The sequence below is a fragment of the Vipera ursinii genome, assembly GCF_947247035.1.
Source record: "Vipera ursinii genome assembly, chromosome: 15".
NCBI lineage: Eukaryota > Metazoa > Chordata > Lepidosauria > Squamata > Viperidae > Vipera > Vipera ursinii.
Window position 1 is genome coordinate 8,440,724 of NC_139528.1, and position 14,782 is coordinate 8,455,505.

The 14,782-nt window shown below is 50.7% G+C and overlaps 1 protein-coding gene across 1 annotated transcript in view; it reads right to left on the reverse strand.

The window, feature by feature from the left end:
• COPA (COPI coat complex subunit alpha) overlaps positions 1-14,782 on the reverse strand; it is a 48,926-nt gene that overhangs the window by 7,511 nt on the left and 26,633 nt on the right. The window contains exons 14-27 of the mRNA XM_083374167.1: positions 14,538-14,620; positions 12,664-12,803; positions 10,832-10,917; positions 9,139-9,277; positions 8,702-8,864; positions 7,495-7,641; positions 5,538-5,727; positions 4,669-4,764; positions 4,456-4,544; positions 3,510-3,633; positions 3,315-3,404; positions 2,419-2,528; positions 1,417-1,494; positions 246-314 (exon numbers count right to left, since the gene is read on the reverse strand). Coding sequence (XP_083230293.1) covers positions 246-314; positions 1,417-1,494; positions 2,419-2,528; positions 3,315-3,404; positions 3,510-3,633; positions 4,456-4,544; positions 4,669-4,764; positions 5,538-5,727; positions 7,495-7,641; positions 8,702-8,864; positions 9,139-9,277; positions 10,832-10,917; positions 12,664-12,803; positions 14,538-14,620 — 1,604 coding nt within the window. The remainder of the gene's footprint in view (positions 1-245; positions 315-1,416; positions 1,495-2,418; positions 2,529-3,314; positions 3,405-3,509; positions 3,634-4,455; positions 4,545-4,668; positions 4,765-5,537; positions 5,728-7,494; positions 7,642-8,701; positions 8,865-9,138; positions 9,278-10,831; positions 10,918-12,663; positions 12,804-14,537; positions 14,621-14,782) is intronic.

Consider the following 14,782-nt stretch of genomic DNA (forward strand, 5'->3'; position numbering starts at 1 on the left):
GTCCAACCTGGCAACTTTCAAGGTGGCTGGACTTCTGTGGGCAGCTACACTGGTTGGGGAATTCTGGGAATTGAAGTCCTCATGTCTTAAGGAGGGTGACTGGTTTTGACAACGATCTAGTTCTTGCCTCGGAGTTTTTTCCAATGAAGACAGCATCCACACCTCACTTACAAACATCAACACGCCACACAAGTCCAGAATGGCCAATTTTCACCCAAAGTGGACAAATACCCTAGGAAACGTACCCTCATGGCCGTCTCAAAAGAGCCAGCCAGGATGTGATCCACGGGCAATTGGGAATTGTTGCACCAGACCTAAAGGAGGCAAAAAGGAGGCTAGAAACACACCATTTTCAGCAAAACAGGCTCTATAGACCAGTCTTAAAAAGGCAGGATTCAGACTGGCAGATTAAGTTAAAACTCAACAGAAGAGAATAGTTGTAGCACAGGATTGAGCTGTGGGATCCTCGGTGCTCTCTGAACTTTTGTGAAATGGAGGCGGTGGTGGAGGAAACTGTGGGTTTCTCAGACATTTCATTACCCAACATCATCAATGATTTTCCTCCCTTCCTCCCTCCCTCCCTTCCCCCATCCCGATGCTCTCTGAGCTTATAGTTGTTTTCTTGCACACATTTCATTACCCAACTAGGTAACATCATCAGTAGTAAAGGTAAAGGTTCCCCCGCACATGCGTGCTAGTCGTTTCCAACTCTAGGGACCAGTGCTCATCTCCGTTTCAAAGCCGAAGAGCCAGCGCTTGTCCGAGGACGTCTCCGTGGTCACGTGGCCGGCATGACTAGACGCCAAAGGCGCACGGAACGCTGTTACCTTCCCACCGTAGTGGTCCCTATTTTTCTACTTGCCTTTTTACGTGCTTTCGAACTGCTAGGTTGGCAGAAGCTGGGACGAGTAACAGGCGCTCACTCTGCTACGCGGCACTCGGGATTCGGCCCGCCAAACGGCCGACCTTCTGATCGACAAGCTCAGCATCCTAACCCACTGAGCCACCGTGTCCCTCATCAGTACTAACCGGTACATAAACAGGGAGAAAACTCCACACTTAGTAGCACCGACGATGTGACTTGGTTGGGTCATGAACCCTCTTCAGGAAAACAACCCAGCTCAGAGAACACTCAGGATCCCACAGTTAAAACTTTGGACTCCTTTGCCTGACTAAAACATTTTGAAGCTCCTAAAGAAGCCAGCCAGTTGCCAAATCCATCTGGAGGAAGATGAGGCTGTTTGAGAAAGACAGGAACCCTTCAAGCCTTGGCCTGAAACGGGATCTTGTCTTGCAGGGACCAATTTTCCCCACTCCGTCTGGGGTTTCTCAGTGGGATCTGTTGTGATTCTAACCCATTTTGGGGGGTGGGTGGGTGGTAGGGGGTCCCTGGATCTGAGCCAAGAGCTTTCCCACCTGTGCTGGGCTGGTGCCTTTGGTGGGGGGCACAAAGAATCCCTCTTCTGCTTCGCCTACGGGACCAGCTGGGACATCCTACAGAGAGGAAAAAAGCCAAAGGTGAAGGTGATGCAGACGGCAAGGTAAAATAAATAAATGCATATATATATTTTTTTGCACTTACGCAAGTCCTCGACTTACAACATTCATTTAGTGACCGTTTGAAGCTACAACGCCACTGGAAAAAAGTGACCTAGAACTGTTTTTCACCCTTAGAACCGTTGCAGCACCCCCGTCGTGACGCAGGTGGTAACTGACTCGCGTTTAGGACGGCTGCGGTGTGCCCGGGGTCACGAGGCCTTGTTACTCACTTAAAGACTGAAGTGAATCATTGAACAGCTGTGACAAGAGGGTCGTAAAATGGGGCAAAGCTCGCTTAATAAACGACTCCCTTAGCAACAGAAATGTTGGGCTCAACTGTGGTCGTAAGTTGAGGACTACCTGCACGGCACTGAAAGAAGTCAGGAATTGCTGGTGCTTTTCTTCCCCTCTCTTCCCCTCCGTTCTCTCAATTTTCTAACTCTTGTTTTGTGTTTTTGCCTTGCAATAACATTGAATAAAACTGGAAAAATAACAAAAAAAAAAAGACGAAGGAAGGAAGGAAGGCAGTGCTAGAATGAGTAATGGATTAGCTTAGATAATAACCTTTATTGTCCTTTTTTCCTGTGGGCACAACGTCCCACGTTAAAAATGAAATTTAGTTGCTTGCTCTCGAGTGTACACATGACATACGTGTGTCTATCACCAACCATGCACACGGAGACACAAACACACACACAATGAAGACGCTTTCATTCAGCTTCCTGCCCTGCCCTGGCTCTTGGGGAAGATGGGAATTGTAGTCCGAACCCTCGAAGAGGAAGGAAGGCTTGAAGAGGCAGGAGGGTTTTTAAGACAATCCACTAAGATCTCTATCTTAGTGATCCAAACGCCACAGTCGTACAAACCAGGTTAATTTACCAGTTCCGGAGGAAGATCCAGGTCTTCCTCAATCTCCCATCCGCCTCCTTCCTCCTGGCCTTTGGCCAAGCCGTCCTCTCCGAAGCCTTCTCCGGCATCGACAAAGCCGTCTGAATGGAAAAAGAAGGGACTTTTTAATTAATTAAGGGCTCCATTTCTGCAGTGAAACAGATTTACGCTAAAGGAGAATTCTCGACCGTTTCTCCTTTGGAAAACACACTTTTAAAAGAACTAGCTCGGCGTTTCTCAAGCTCGGCCACTTTCAGACGGGTGGACTTCTGACTCCCAGAATTCCCCAGCAAGCTCAGACTTCTGGGAGTTGAAGTCCGCCCATCTAAAAGGGGCCGAGCTTGAGAAACGCTGAGCTAGATAGTCAAAAGATTTATTTATTTATTTATTTATTTATTTATTTATTTATTTATTTATTTATTTATTTATTTATTTAATTTTAATCCCATTTATATCCCGCCCTTCTCCGAAGACTCAGGGCGGCTTACAATTTAAGCACAAACCAATGTGCTTAGCAGTAGCCTTCATTCTATGTATATGCCTGCTTATTAGGGCTTTCGCCCCCCCCCCCCCCCGCGGCATTATTACAAAGTCAGCTTAATTGCCCCCAACAATCTGGGTCCTCATTTTACCTACCTGGGAAGGATGGAAGGCTGAGTCAACCTTGAGCCTGGTGGGATGCGAACCTGCACTAATTGCAGGCAGCTGGTGTTACTTAAGGAGGCATTAGCCCAGTTAAGATCCCAGTTAAAAGACAGAGTAATTAACAAACAGCCATTGGCAGAAGAAGTGCACTTTGCACATGTGCAGATGCCCCGGCCATATTTTGGCGCAGTACAGGGCCGGAATTTAGGCTCCCTTCCCCAAGACTTGGACCTCTCCCTCACCTTCGTCCAGCTGCAGCTCTGCGTCTTCTCCCCAGCCTTCCGTGCCAACAGTGTCCATATCAATATCGGCCGCCAAGGCGCCTCCTTTGCCTGCAGAGATGGAGCAGTCAAAAGCCAAACGTGTCCACAGCCCCACCCAGCCCATGAGCTGCCGGTGCCCCGCAAGGACTGGGCGAGGGGGCTGGCCCTCCTGACCTTTGCTGGCGATGGTGCCCTCGAAGAAGCCCTTGGAGACGGTCAGCAGAGGCCAGTTGGTATCCAAGGGCATGATGGGGGCCGGTGGCTGCAGCAAGCGGGCGTTGGGGTCAATCTCTGGAATCTGAAAGGAGGGAGGTGAGAACATTCAGAGCCCCTGGAGGGGATACCCATCTCCAGCAAATAGGTAGTCCCTGACTTACGACTGGTCGCTTAGCGACTGTTTCAAGTTATGACAGAGGCCCCCTCCCAAGGATACAGCTGTCCTCGCCTGCAACTGAGCCCAAAATTTGTTGCAAAGCAAGACCGTAGTTGAGTGAGTTTTGCTCCACTATGTGACCTTCCTTGCTGCAATTTTTAAGTGAATCATTGCAGTTGTTAAGTTAGTAATATGGTTGTTAAGTGAATCTGGCTTTGCTGGCCGGAAGGTTGCAAAAGAGGATCGTGAGAGCCTGCGGATGCTGCGACGGTCGGAAGTGTGAAAAACAGTCGTAAGTCATTTTTTTCCAGAGCTGTTGCAGCTACCGCGTTTCCCCCAAAATAAGTCTTTGCTTTTTCTCGGACAAGCTGACATACATTCTTATTGGGCTGGCTCTCCTGCCCTGCTTTCTGCTGCTTCCTGTGGAGACGCAGCAAAGGCAGGAGCCCTGTCAGCTTCTCGGAGAACAGTGTCAGGCCACTCTCTCTTTTACACACACACACATACACATACACACACACACACACACACACACATACACACACACACACACACAGAGAGAGAGAGAGAGAGAGAGAGAGAGAGAGAGAGAGAGAGAGAGAGAGAGGGAGAGAGAGAAGGGAAGCGCAAGTGCCTCTCTCTGTCTCTGTAAATGGCGGAGGACTGGAAGCTGCAGGAGAAGGCTAAAAAAGCTGCATGCAGCTCCAGAGCCTTCCAGCTTCCCCGACTCTCCGTCCCCCAACTCACCACCTCCTTCTCGGGGTCAAAGGTCTCCTTCAGGTTCTCGGCTTCCTCCTCCAGGCCGTGGGTAGCAGCGGTGAGGTAGGCCAGCGACTCTGCAGGGGAAGCCAGCAAGAAGCGGGAGGCAAAGAATGAGGGAGGACTGTCGGCGGGAGGGGCCCGGGGATAGCTGGGAAGCCCTGGGGCGAGGAGCCCAATCAGGACTGCTGGCTTACTTACTCTGTCCACAGTTCTTCAGGATCCTCACCCTTTCGGCCACATCACCCAGGTAGAGGGCGTTCTGGTAGTGGCCGCTCATGTCCTTCCGGATCTCCGCTGCAAGGGAACACAGATCTCGGGAGTCCTGCCTGCCCCAACCAGAGCCCATTTGGCCCCCTTGAGACAAGGCTGCCTGTTTTCCACTTCCTGCTCTGGTCCATGCCCTCCTTGCCCTCTCCCAGCCTGGGCAAGGTGAGCCAGGCCTCTGTCTTTCAGGAGTGGGCATCCTGATGGTCTGACACACCTCGCAAATAGCCATAGCCCTCTTGGACGTATGTCCTTCTTCATGGCGCTTCACAGCCCTTTCTAAGCGGTTTACAGAGTCAGCCTATTGTCCCCCCCCCCCGCCAAACAATCTGCGTCCTCATGGAAGGCTGAGCCAGCATTGAACCAGTCAGGATCGAACTGCTGGCAGTCGGCAGAATTAGCCTGCAGTACCACATTCTAACCACTGCACCACCAGGGCTCTTAACAAAGGCGGCACAAAATACTGGGAAATTTCTGGATGGCGTGGAATCTCCCAGGTTCTCAGTACAGCCAGCTGGGCGGATAGCATTGCCCGTTACTGCCATACATTATAACGGTATTTCTCAAAGCCACTCAAAGATAGGTGGGCTTCCAACTCCCAGAATTCTCCATTCCCCAAATCTGACGGCCGGGGAATTTTGGGAGTCGGAAGTCCACCCGTCTTCGAGTGGCCAAGGTTGAAAAACATCGCATTATAACCCCCGTGCAACTAAACCCCTCCCCCTTCCAAATATCCAGCCCCTTCCAAATGTCCAGTTGGAAGGGGCGTCGCAAGGCACGGCAGGATTCGCGCTGAAGCTCACCGATCTTCATCATCTTGCGCAGCTTCTCCAGGTTGCCCGTGATCAGGTAGAGGAAGGAGAGCCTGTCGAAGTTCTTGGTGCGCTGGTAGCACATCTCCACGATCTGGTGGTTCCCTTGCAGCAGAGCCACCTCCCCCAGCTTCTCCCAGCAGTTCTTGTCGTCCAGAGCTTTGGCTGCCTCCAGGGCGATCTGAGGGGACACAGAGGACGCCTTGGGCGGGGAAGCAGCGAGCGCTGAGACCCCCCCTCTCCTTGCTAAAGTCATGCCTCCCCCCAGGATTAAAAAAAATGAACTTGGGGTGACATGGGTGCAGTTCAGCTTGCTTCCCCCTTCCCCCTCACAGCCTGGCAATGGGGGGAATGGCTTGGAACATGGGGGGGCCCCCGCAAACGAACGTAAAGGCGGCCGGCTCGGAGCCCGAGACGACGCCAGCCTCCCCGGGCCGTTTGCTGGCAAGGCCCGCCAGACGAAGGGTCCATTTCCCAAATGAAATGAATGCAGCTGATTGGACGGTAAATTAAAAAAAACCAGGGGGAAGGCCAGGGGGAAAGGGAAAGTTAACTATGCTATTTGCGCTTCAAAATATCGAAATTGGTTTCGTTCTGTAACCATGTTGGTTTAATAAATTATACTCTTGGAGGAAAAAAAATGTGCCAGGAGCCTTCTTTCACGGCACAAACCAAGTGGGACAGCCGACATTATCTGAGTGGTGGTAGTGGAGAAGGCAGCGGTTTTAGGACAAGCCAAATCTCCTTTCCTCCCTTTTCCTTTTTTATTCCTCCCTCCCTCCCTCCCTCCCTCCCCTTCCCCTCCCTTCCCCTTCTTTCTTTCTCTTTCTTTCTTTCTGTATGGATAAACAGCTCACATACAAGACTTGTTGATGTTCAACTCAACCATACAATGAGATTAATTACTGGGTGCACAAAATCTACACCTATTCACTGGCTACCAGTTCTTAGCCACATACTTCCCCCGCACTTACGACAAGAAGCTCTCATCCTGCTAAACTCCTCTCTACCCATTCACGCCTACACCTCTGATCTCTTAAGATGTCGATTAAAGTCAAGAAATCCACCACTCCTCACAGCGCTTAAGCTGCTGGCCGAACATCAGAGCACCACACAAAAGTGGATGGAAGCATGGAGTAGCGATACCTCCCAAGATATTTCTGAGCATATTAATCCTAATAGTATACCTCCAGGACACATATGGGTGACTTACAATAGAATTAGAACGACTCACGGGGTGTGTGCTGATTCTCTGTATAAATGGGGAAAGACACCTTCAGCACAATGTGATTGCGGGGATCCCCGACAGACTATCCAACATATAGTGAGGGAATGCACTAATAGAAGATACCCAGGACATTTTAAGGACTTCCTCTGCGTAACAACGGCAGCTACTGACTGGATCTCCAAACTCGACATTAAACTCTGAAATGTTATTTCTGTTTTCCTCTTAGGTTTTATAATTGCTTCTTTTTCAATTGTTTTAACTGTTTTAACTTGTAAATATGAAGTGCTTTTAATATTGTGTGTGATCAGCCATACGCTAAATAAATAAATTTCCTTTCTCTTTCTTTCTCTTTCCTTCTTTTTCTCTTTCCTTCTTTTCTTTTTTTCCCCTCCCTCCCTCCCTCTCCTTCCTTCGTCTGATCCAAAGTCACTCAGCCACCTTTCTTGCCTATGGCAGGACTAGAACTCACAGCCTCCTGCTTTCTAGCCTGGTGGGTTAACCTGGAGACAAACCGGCTCCCCAATACCATAAAAACAGAGATATAAAAAACAATGATAAAAGCAGATTAAAATTAAACCGTTATCATTTGCTTGCACAAGACCCAAAGCGGAACGCTGCCCACCCCAAGGACCTCGATGGAATGGGAGCCCGCTGCCTTTTGGCGGCTGCCAGCCGCTCTCTTCCCGGAAGAGGCCCAGAGGACCAGGGCCCAGAACCCACCTCGATGTTGCCGCATTCCAGGGCCAGGCTGAAGCGCGTCTTCTCGTCCTTCACGAAATGCAGAGCCACTTCGGGGTAGCCCTTCTTCTGCAGGTAGGCGATGATGGACTGGCCCACGAGCTTGGCGTTGCGCACCATATGCAGGACCTCCGGAGTGGGGAAAAAAAGTATATCTAGGTTTAGATTTTCCATTTCGCTCTATATTTCGCCTAATAAACATGGGCATGTCGTGAGAATGGCCGATGGTCGAAAGATTCCGAAAGATCTCCTGTGTGGAGAACTAGTGCAGGAAAAGCGCCCCAGAGGGAGACCAGAGCTGCGATATATAAGGATATCTGCAAGAGGGATCTAGAGGCCTTGGGGATGGACATTAACCTCTGATCACTCAGCCTGGAGGCTAAAGACGCAGCGTGGCCTTCTCCGATTCGAAGACAAACTTGCGCGGCAGGTGGATGCCAAAGAGGCAGTCCCGGAATGAGCAAAATCTGGGGGCTGGACCGGGGACAGATTGTACCTGCCCTCAGTGTGGAAGGGACCGCCACTCTTGCATTGGCCTCTTTAGCCACACCAGACGCTGCTTTAGGACCCCTTTCCAGAGCACGATACCATAGTCCCTTGAGACTGAAGGATGCCAATGAATGAATGAAACTGGGGTCATAGGTGGGTTATCTGAAGATCCATCATCGCTTCAAATGGTTTAATAAAGCAAAAGTCAAAACAGAACTTGTTCTCCCAAATTAGGCAAATTAGATGATTAAAAGAAGTTTGATCAAGAAACCAGGAATGGACCTTTTTTTTGCTGTGTGAAATCAGTTCTAAAATAAATCCCTGGTTTGGCATGTGGTAGAGGAAGTTAAAATCCTTAATTCTAATGATATCATCACTTCCAAAAAGTCACCCTTCAATGCAGCGGTTCTCAACCTGAGCAAGTTTTAAGATGTGTGGACTGCAACACCCAGAATTCCTAGCTGGCTGGGGAATTCTGGGAGTTGGAAGTCCACACATCTTAAACTTGCCCAGGTTGCGAAACACTGCTTTAGCGTATTAAGTTACATTCTTTGTTAGACTTAAGGAGTCTAAGGTGGTTCACTAAAGTTCTTTTTTCTCACAACCGTGTGAGTCACTTTGGGAGCCAAAGAGTCCCATGGAAAGACAACGTGGTGGGAAAGGCAAATTCTACACAACCGTCAATCCTTCCCCAACCCACCTCATCGTACTTCCGGTTGATCAGGGCCAGCTTGAATTTGAACTCCGTGGGGTCGATGGTGAGGACACGAGGCCGGCATTCCCGGTCAAGGCAGTAGACGTTGTTGCCCTTCACGCGGGTCACGTAGATGGGCAAGTCAAGCGTGCGGATGATCCCGTGGTCCCTAGAGGGAGGGAGGGAAGACATAGCTTGATGGGGAGAGAGAGGAAGGAGGGAATCGAGGCACAGTCATAGAATCATAAGGACTTGGAGGTCTTCCTAGTCCAAGCTCCTACCGGAGGCAGATCTTATACCAGCGTGGCCACTTGGAAGGAGCTAAGGTGGAAGACAATGCTTTGGAAGACCTGAGAGGAAGGCAGCCTGGTATGTGTGTCCGTGTGTGTGTGTTTGTGTGTCCGTGTGTGTCTGTGTGTGCACTCTTTGCACAGGGCACCTACCCGGTGGTGACGGCGTATTTGATGTGGTTGCTCGTGGTGTAAATGAAGACACCGCTCTCATCCCAGGCGCCACTCTTGACTCGGATGTTCTCGTGGATGTTGCACAGGGACTCCAGTTTTCGGTTGCAGATCATGATGGCTGGGGGAGGAAAAAACCCCGCCCCGGAGACACAGCTCATTCCCAAGAGCAAATCACCACCTGAAGCCAAGCATCTGACACGCCCAAAGCAACCTTCGCCATCTGTGGCTCTCCAGAGCTTTCGGCCAGCTTGGCTGAGAATTCTGCAGGCTGGACCCTCCGGAGGGGAAGGCAGATCCCCAGCCACTTACAGAGCAGAGAACAAATAGGATCCAACCAAGGTGAGTATGTTTTATTTATTCATCAAAATTATAACCACCCATCTCCCTAGAGCAGGTTTGATCTAGTTATAATACCATGTTTACCTGAAGACCTGGTCTTAGTATTGTTTTTCCCTCCAAAATAGGCACTAGGTCAGTGATGGCGAACCTTTTGGAGACCGAGTGCCCCGACTGCAACTCAAAACCCACTTACGTATTGTTGGGTGCCGGGTGGACATGGCCCGCTGGGTGGGCGTGGCTGCAGTGGTAACGGCAGACTAGGTGGGACTAAAAAGTTCAATCAATCAATTCCAACTTTGCGAGATCTTTTTTTTTCCTGTGAGAAGAAACTGATTGAACCTTTTTTTTTTGCACACGGCGGCCACGTCCTAAGCAAAGAGGTTTTATAAAACCCTAAGGCCTAGGAGTGGAGCGACGGCGCATGTGCCCACAGAGAGGGCTCTGCGTGCCATCTGTGGCACCCGTGCCATAGCTTCGCCACCATGGCACTAGGTCTTATTTTCGGGGGCTGTCTTACCCGCTTACACCTGTCGCACCACTGCCTGAGTTCTGCGGCCGCTCACATCTGCTCACGGCAGGACGATGGCCACATGGCGTCCTGACACGAGCAGTGGCACTGGCGTGACGCACCGCTTGGCCTCTTGTTGTGAGCAGCGGCACTGGAGCCATGCGCCATGTGGCCTCCTGCCGCAAGCAGCTGCCAGCAACCAGAAGAGGTGGGCCGGTGGCCATGCAGGACCCTGCTGGACAGGGCTGGTGTTGGTTTTGGTGCCACCGCAAGGCGAGACAGGTGTCGGGGCGCGTGGGAGGCCTGGTTGTGGGGCCCTGAGGTAAGCGGGTGCAGGGTGCGTGGGGCAGCTCCACCCCCCACCCCTGCCCTAGGTTGATTTTTACATGTGCGCCTCACCCCACCTCATGCAACCAGACAGTGGGTCGGAGTGGGTGGGGTCTTAACTAGGGCTTAATTAGGCAAATATGTAAAAATCAAGCTAGGGCTTATTTTCGGGATACGTCTTATTTTGGGGGGGAACATGGTAGCGTCTTCCAATATTTGAGAGGCTGCCACAGAAAAGAGGCGGACAAGAAACATCGGATGAAAACTGATCAAGGAGAGAAGCAACCTGGAACTAAGGAGGAATTTCCTGGAATTATTACAACTGTCTCCAGAAGTTGTGGCTGCTCCATCATTGGAGGTTTTCCAGAAGAGGCTCGACAGCCATTTGTCAAAAAGGGTCTCCTGCTTGAGTAGGGGGCTGGACCAGAAGACCTCCAAAGTCCCTTCCAACTCTGTGGTTCTACAGGCTGCTGAGAAGCAGACAAAGCCTCCGCTTACCGTGCTTCGCCAGGAGAGCCACATGGGACATGTCTGCTGACCAGATGACATATTTCACCTTGGAGATCTTCACTGAAGCCAGAGTCCTGCAAGGTCAGAAGAGGCTCAATTCAGGTCTCTCTCCATTTTTGCCTTACCAGCAGAGGCAAAGAACATCTCTGTCCTTACTACTCTGAAGGCAATCTTGAGCCTCGAGCAGCTAAATTCTGCTTTTGCTTACAATAAACTTTTTCTGTTACTCTCTCCTGAGTGCTGACAGGGGCCCTGGCCAGGTTTTACACTCAAATGAAAGCTTTGCTGGTATGACAAAAATCACAAAATTGAACGTGTTCTATACCCACTGCAATAGAGGGTCGATGACAATTCGCCGTGGCCAACTCACCACGGCGAACTTGCCGTGGGATGAGAGTTACACTAATATCGAAGAAAGGGTGGAATAGAATCATTAAAGAAAAGGTGCCAAAAGAGGGACAGAATGGAATGTGAATGACAAAAAAATAATAATTTATTTTAAATAATTAAATTGAATTGTTAAGTTGCCCTTGGGCGAGTTGCCCCATTACCTGCAATATATGCTGGTGAAACATGGAAGTGTACAACCCAAGGCGATTAAATAATTAAATGTTTTCCAACAAGGCGGCTTCAGAAGAATCCACTGCGTCTCCTAGCATGAGCCTCCCTCACTAATGGATTACAAAAATCAGATTTGGACCACGTAGTGCAAACTATGAACGGATGTTGAATGTGGCTTGTTGGCTGTTATCTTCACGCAGGCCTAAAGACCGGCATCCAAAAATTGCAGTAGGTCAGGGGTAGGCAACCTTGGCTCTTTTATGACTCGTGGACTTCAACTCCCAGAATTCCTGAGCCAGCATGGGGGAACTATGGCTCCTTCATGACTTGCGGACCTCAACTCCCAGAATTCCTGAGCCAGCATGGGGGAACTATGGCCCCTTCATGACTGGTGGACTTCAATTCCCAGAATTCCTGAGCCGGCATGGCTCAGCTTGGAAACCTCTCCGTTTCCCCTCAGCATGGCTGGCTCAGGAATTCTGGGAGTTGAAGTCCACGAGTCATAAAAGAGCCAAGGTTGCCTACCCGTGGGCTAGGTAAAACCATTCAACACAGCTCGTGGTCTCTTCAAACTTAGGCCAGCCCAGCCCAGCCTGCTCCCGAGGGGAAAGGGAGGGGAAAGGAAGAGGTTTCCAAGCTGAGCCATGCAGGCTCAGGAATTCTGGGAGTCCACGAGTCATAAAAGAGCCAAGGTTGCCTACCCCTGGTCTAGGTTAAGTGAATCACTGGAGTGGTTAAGTTAGTAACCTGGTTGTTAAGTGAATCTGGCTTCTCCACTGACCGTGCTTGTCAAAAAAGGGGATCACGTGACCCTGGTGTCACTGCAACCGTCATAAATACGAGTCGGTTGCCAAGCGTCTAAACTTTGAACACATGACCCTGGGCACGCTGCAAGGCTCCTAAGTGTGAAACAGTGGTCAGAAGTCACTTTTTCCAGTTCTGCTGTAAGTTCGCATGGTCACTAAATGAATTGTTGTGAGCTGAGGACTAACCCCATTGAGAAAATTTGGCAGCAAAGCCTTTGGGCTTTAGGATGGTGCTGTTGATCCACCCCAGTGTTTTCTCAACCGTGGCAACTTTTAAGATAGGTGGACTTCAACTCCCAGAATTCCCCAGCCAGCTCTGCTGGAAAACGAAGCCCACCTATCTTAAAAGTCGCCATGGTTGAGAAAACACTGGGGCTCCCCACCCCCTTTTATATCCACCTCGCTGCCAAAAACAGCTTGACTACCGGGCCGCACGTCCCTTGAAGGCCTCACCGCTTCTGCTGAACGTCGAAGAGGGTGATGGAATCGGCATCCCTCAGCAACAGGTTCCCGGTGCCAGCGTAGAAAATCTCGTCGCAGTTGGGCACTTGGACCTTCTTGGTGATTTCGTTCTTCAGGTTCTTGATGAGGATCTGCCACGGTTGGAGCAGAGGAAGCAGGTGGGGAGGGCTGACACGTGGCAGGGACAGAAAGGCACAAGCGGGACCAAACTCCCTGGCGCACGAGACCCTGGTGTCACGTTTCCGATGTAGGGGCTCTTCAAGTGACTCTGAGGCATCGTTTACCTTAAAAGTCCTTTATTCAGCCTAATACACCAGCAAATGCTTGCTCGAAGCAAGCTGGAATCTGAAATCTCCGCCGCCACCCCCCCTGCACAATATATTAAAACACAATTCTCCGCCTTTCTAATTTTGTCACTAATCATATTCTCCAATTAATTTAAAGAATCAGTTTCCCTTCCGTTAGAACAGGGCTTTTCAACCAGTGGTACGGGGACCACCTGTGGTACATTGGCACCTGGCAGGTGGTACGCAACCATCTTAGAAAAGTGGTAGCGGGGGAGGGGAAGGAGCTGAACCGGTGGCAGCACCGCACAAGCCTGAGCGAGAGACGGCTGGAGCTGCAGGGCTGTCAGGGCTCAGTGGAAGCGCCAGGATCAGCGCCAGGATCCAGCTGGAGCTCGGCGCTGATCCTGGCGCTTCTGAGCCCAGAAGGCAGGTGTCTTGCTCGGCTGTGGCTTGGGGGGGCACTTTTTTCAGTGCCATTGTAACTTTGAACAGTCACTTCCTGTACTTCATCACTTTTTTCCTTTTTGTTTTGGTCATCAAGTTTTTGACCCCTTGCTAGGCGACTGATGGTACTCGGATGTTGCCCTATCCTAAAAGTGGTACGATGGGTGAAAAGGTTGAAAAGCCCTGCTTAGAAAACCCGCCAAGGCCTTATCTTCTTTAGTGAGAGATGGCCTTGAAGGTACAATCCTCCTCCTCCCCCCTCCCAACCTTAAACTCAATCTCTTAAAGCAACACACAAGTTTAACACATGAAATGGCTACTTCTTCCATCTCTTGTCAAGGAAGAACATTCAATGTTAGCAGCGTTGACACCTGGAGCACAAACTCAGCGCAACAAAAGACAACAGCCAGACAGGCAGCCCTCGACTTACAACCACGACCGGGGCCAGTATTTTCCATTGCTAAGAAGCAAGGCGGACGCTACGGGAGTCGTGCCCCATTTTAGGACCTTTCTTGCCACGGGTGTTCGGGGAATCACTGCAGTTGTTAAATTAAGTCACAGGGTCGTTAAGCGAATCTGGCTTCCCCCGTTGACTTTGCTTGCCAGAAGGTCGCAAAAGGGGATCACGCGACCCCGGGAGTCACTCAGCCGTCGTAGGTATGAGTCAGTTGCCGAGTGTCCGAATTTTGATCGTGTGACCCTGGGGATGCTGCAACGGTCACGGGTCTGAAAACTTACTTTTCCGGTGCCGTTGTAACTTTTTTTTTAATTCCATTTATATCCCGCCCTTCTCCGAAGACTCAGGGCGGCTTACAAGCTTAGCAGTAGCCTTCATTCTATGTATATGCCTGCTTATTAGGGCTTTCACACACCCCCAAGCGGCATTATTACAAAGTCAGCTTATTGCCCCCAACAATCTGGGTCCTCATTTTACCTCCCTGGGAAGGATGGAAGGCTGAGTCAACCTTGAGCCTGGTGGGATTCGAACCTGCACTAATTGCAGGCAGCTGGTGTTCCTTAAGGAGGCATTAGCCCACTGCTCCACCAACTGCCCCTAAAGGAACGGCTGTAAATTGAGGAGCACCTGTACTTGGGCCCAAGAGGAAGGCTGCGTTAACACTTGCCAGGCCTTACCGAGTGCATCCGATCCAAGACGGCAAAGCGGTTCCGAGCGACCCACACGGCTGTCAGCCCCGAGGAGCGCTTCCCTTCTGGAGCTGGAAAAGCAAGCCAGGAGCAGGCGGTCACCCCACGTTTGGCCCCGGCTGCCTCCACCCTCCCTCCGCCCTCTTCAGTGGCCGCCACCCCCACCCCCCCACGGCCTCTCGCCCGCTTGGAGTCTTAAAGTGGGGACCACAGGGAGAAGTTCTGAGGAGGAA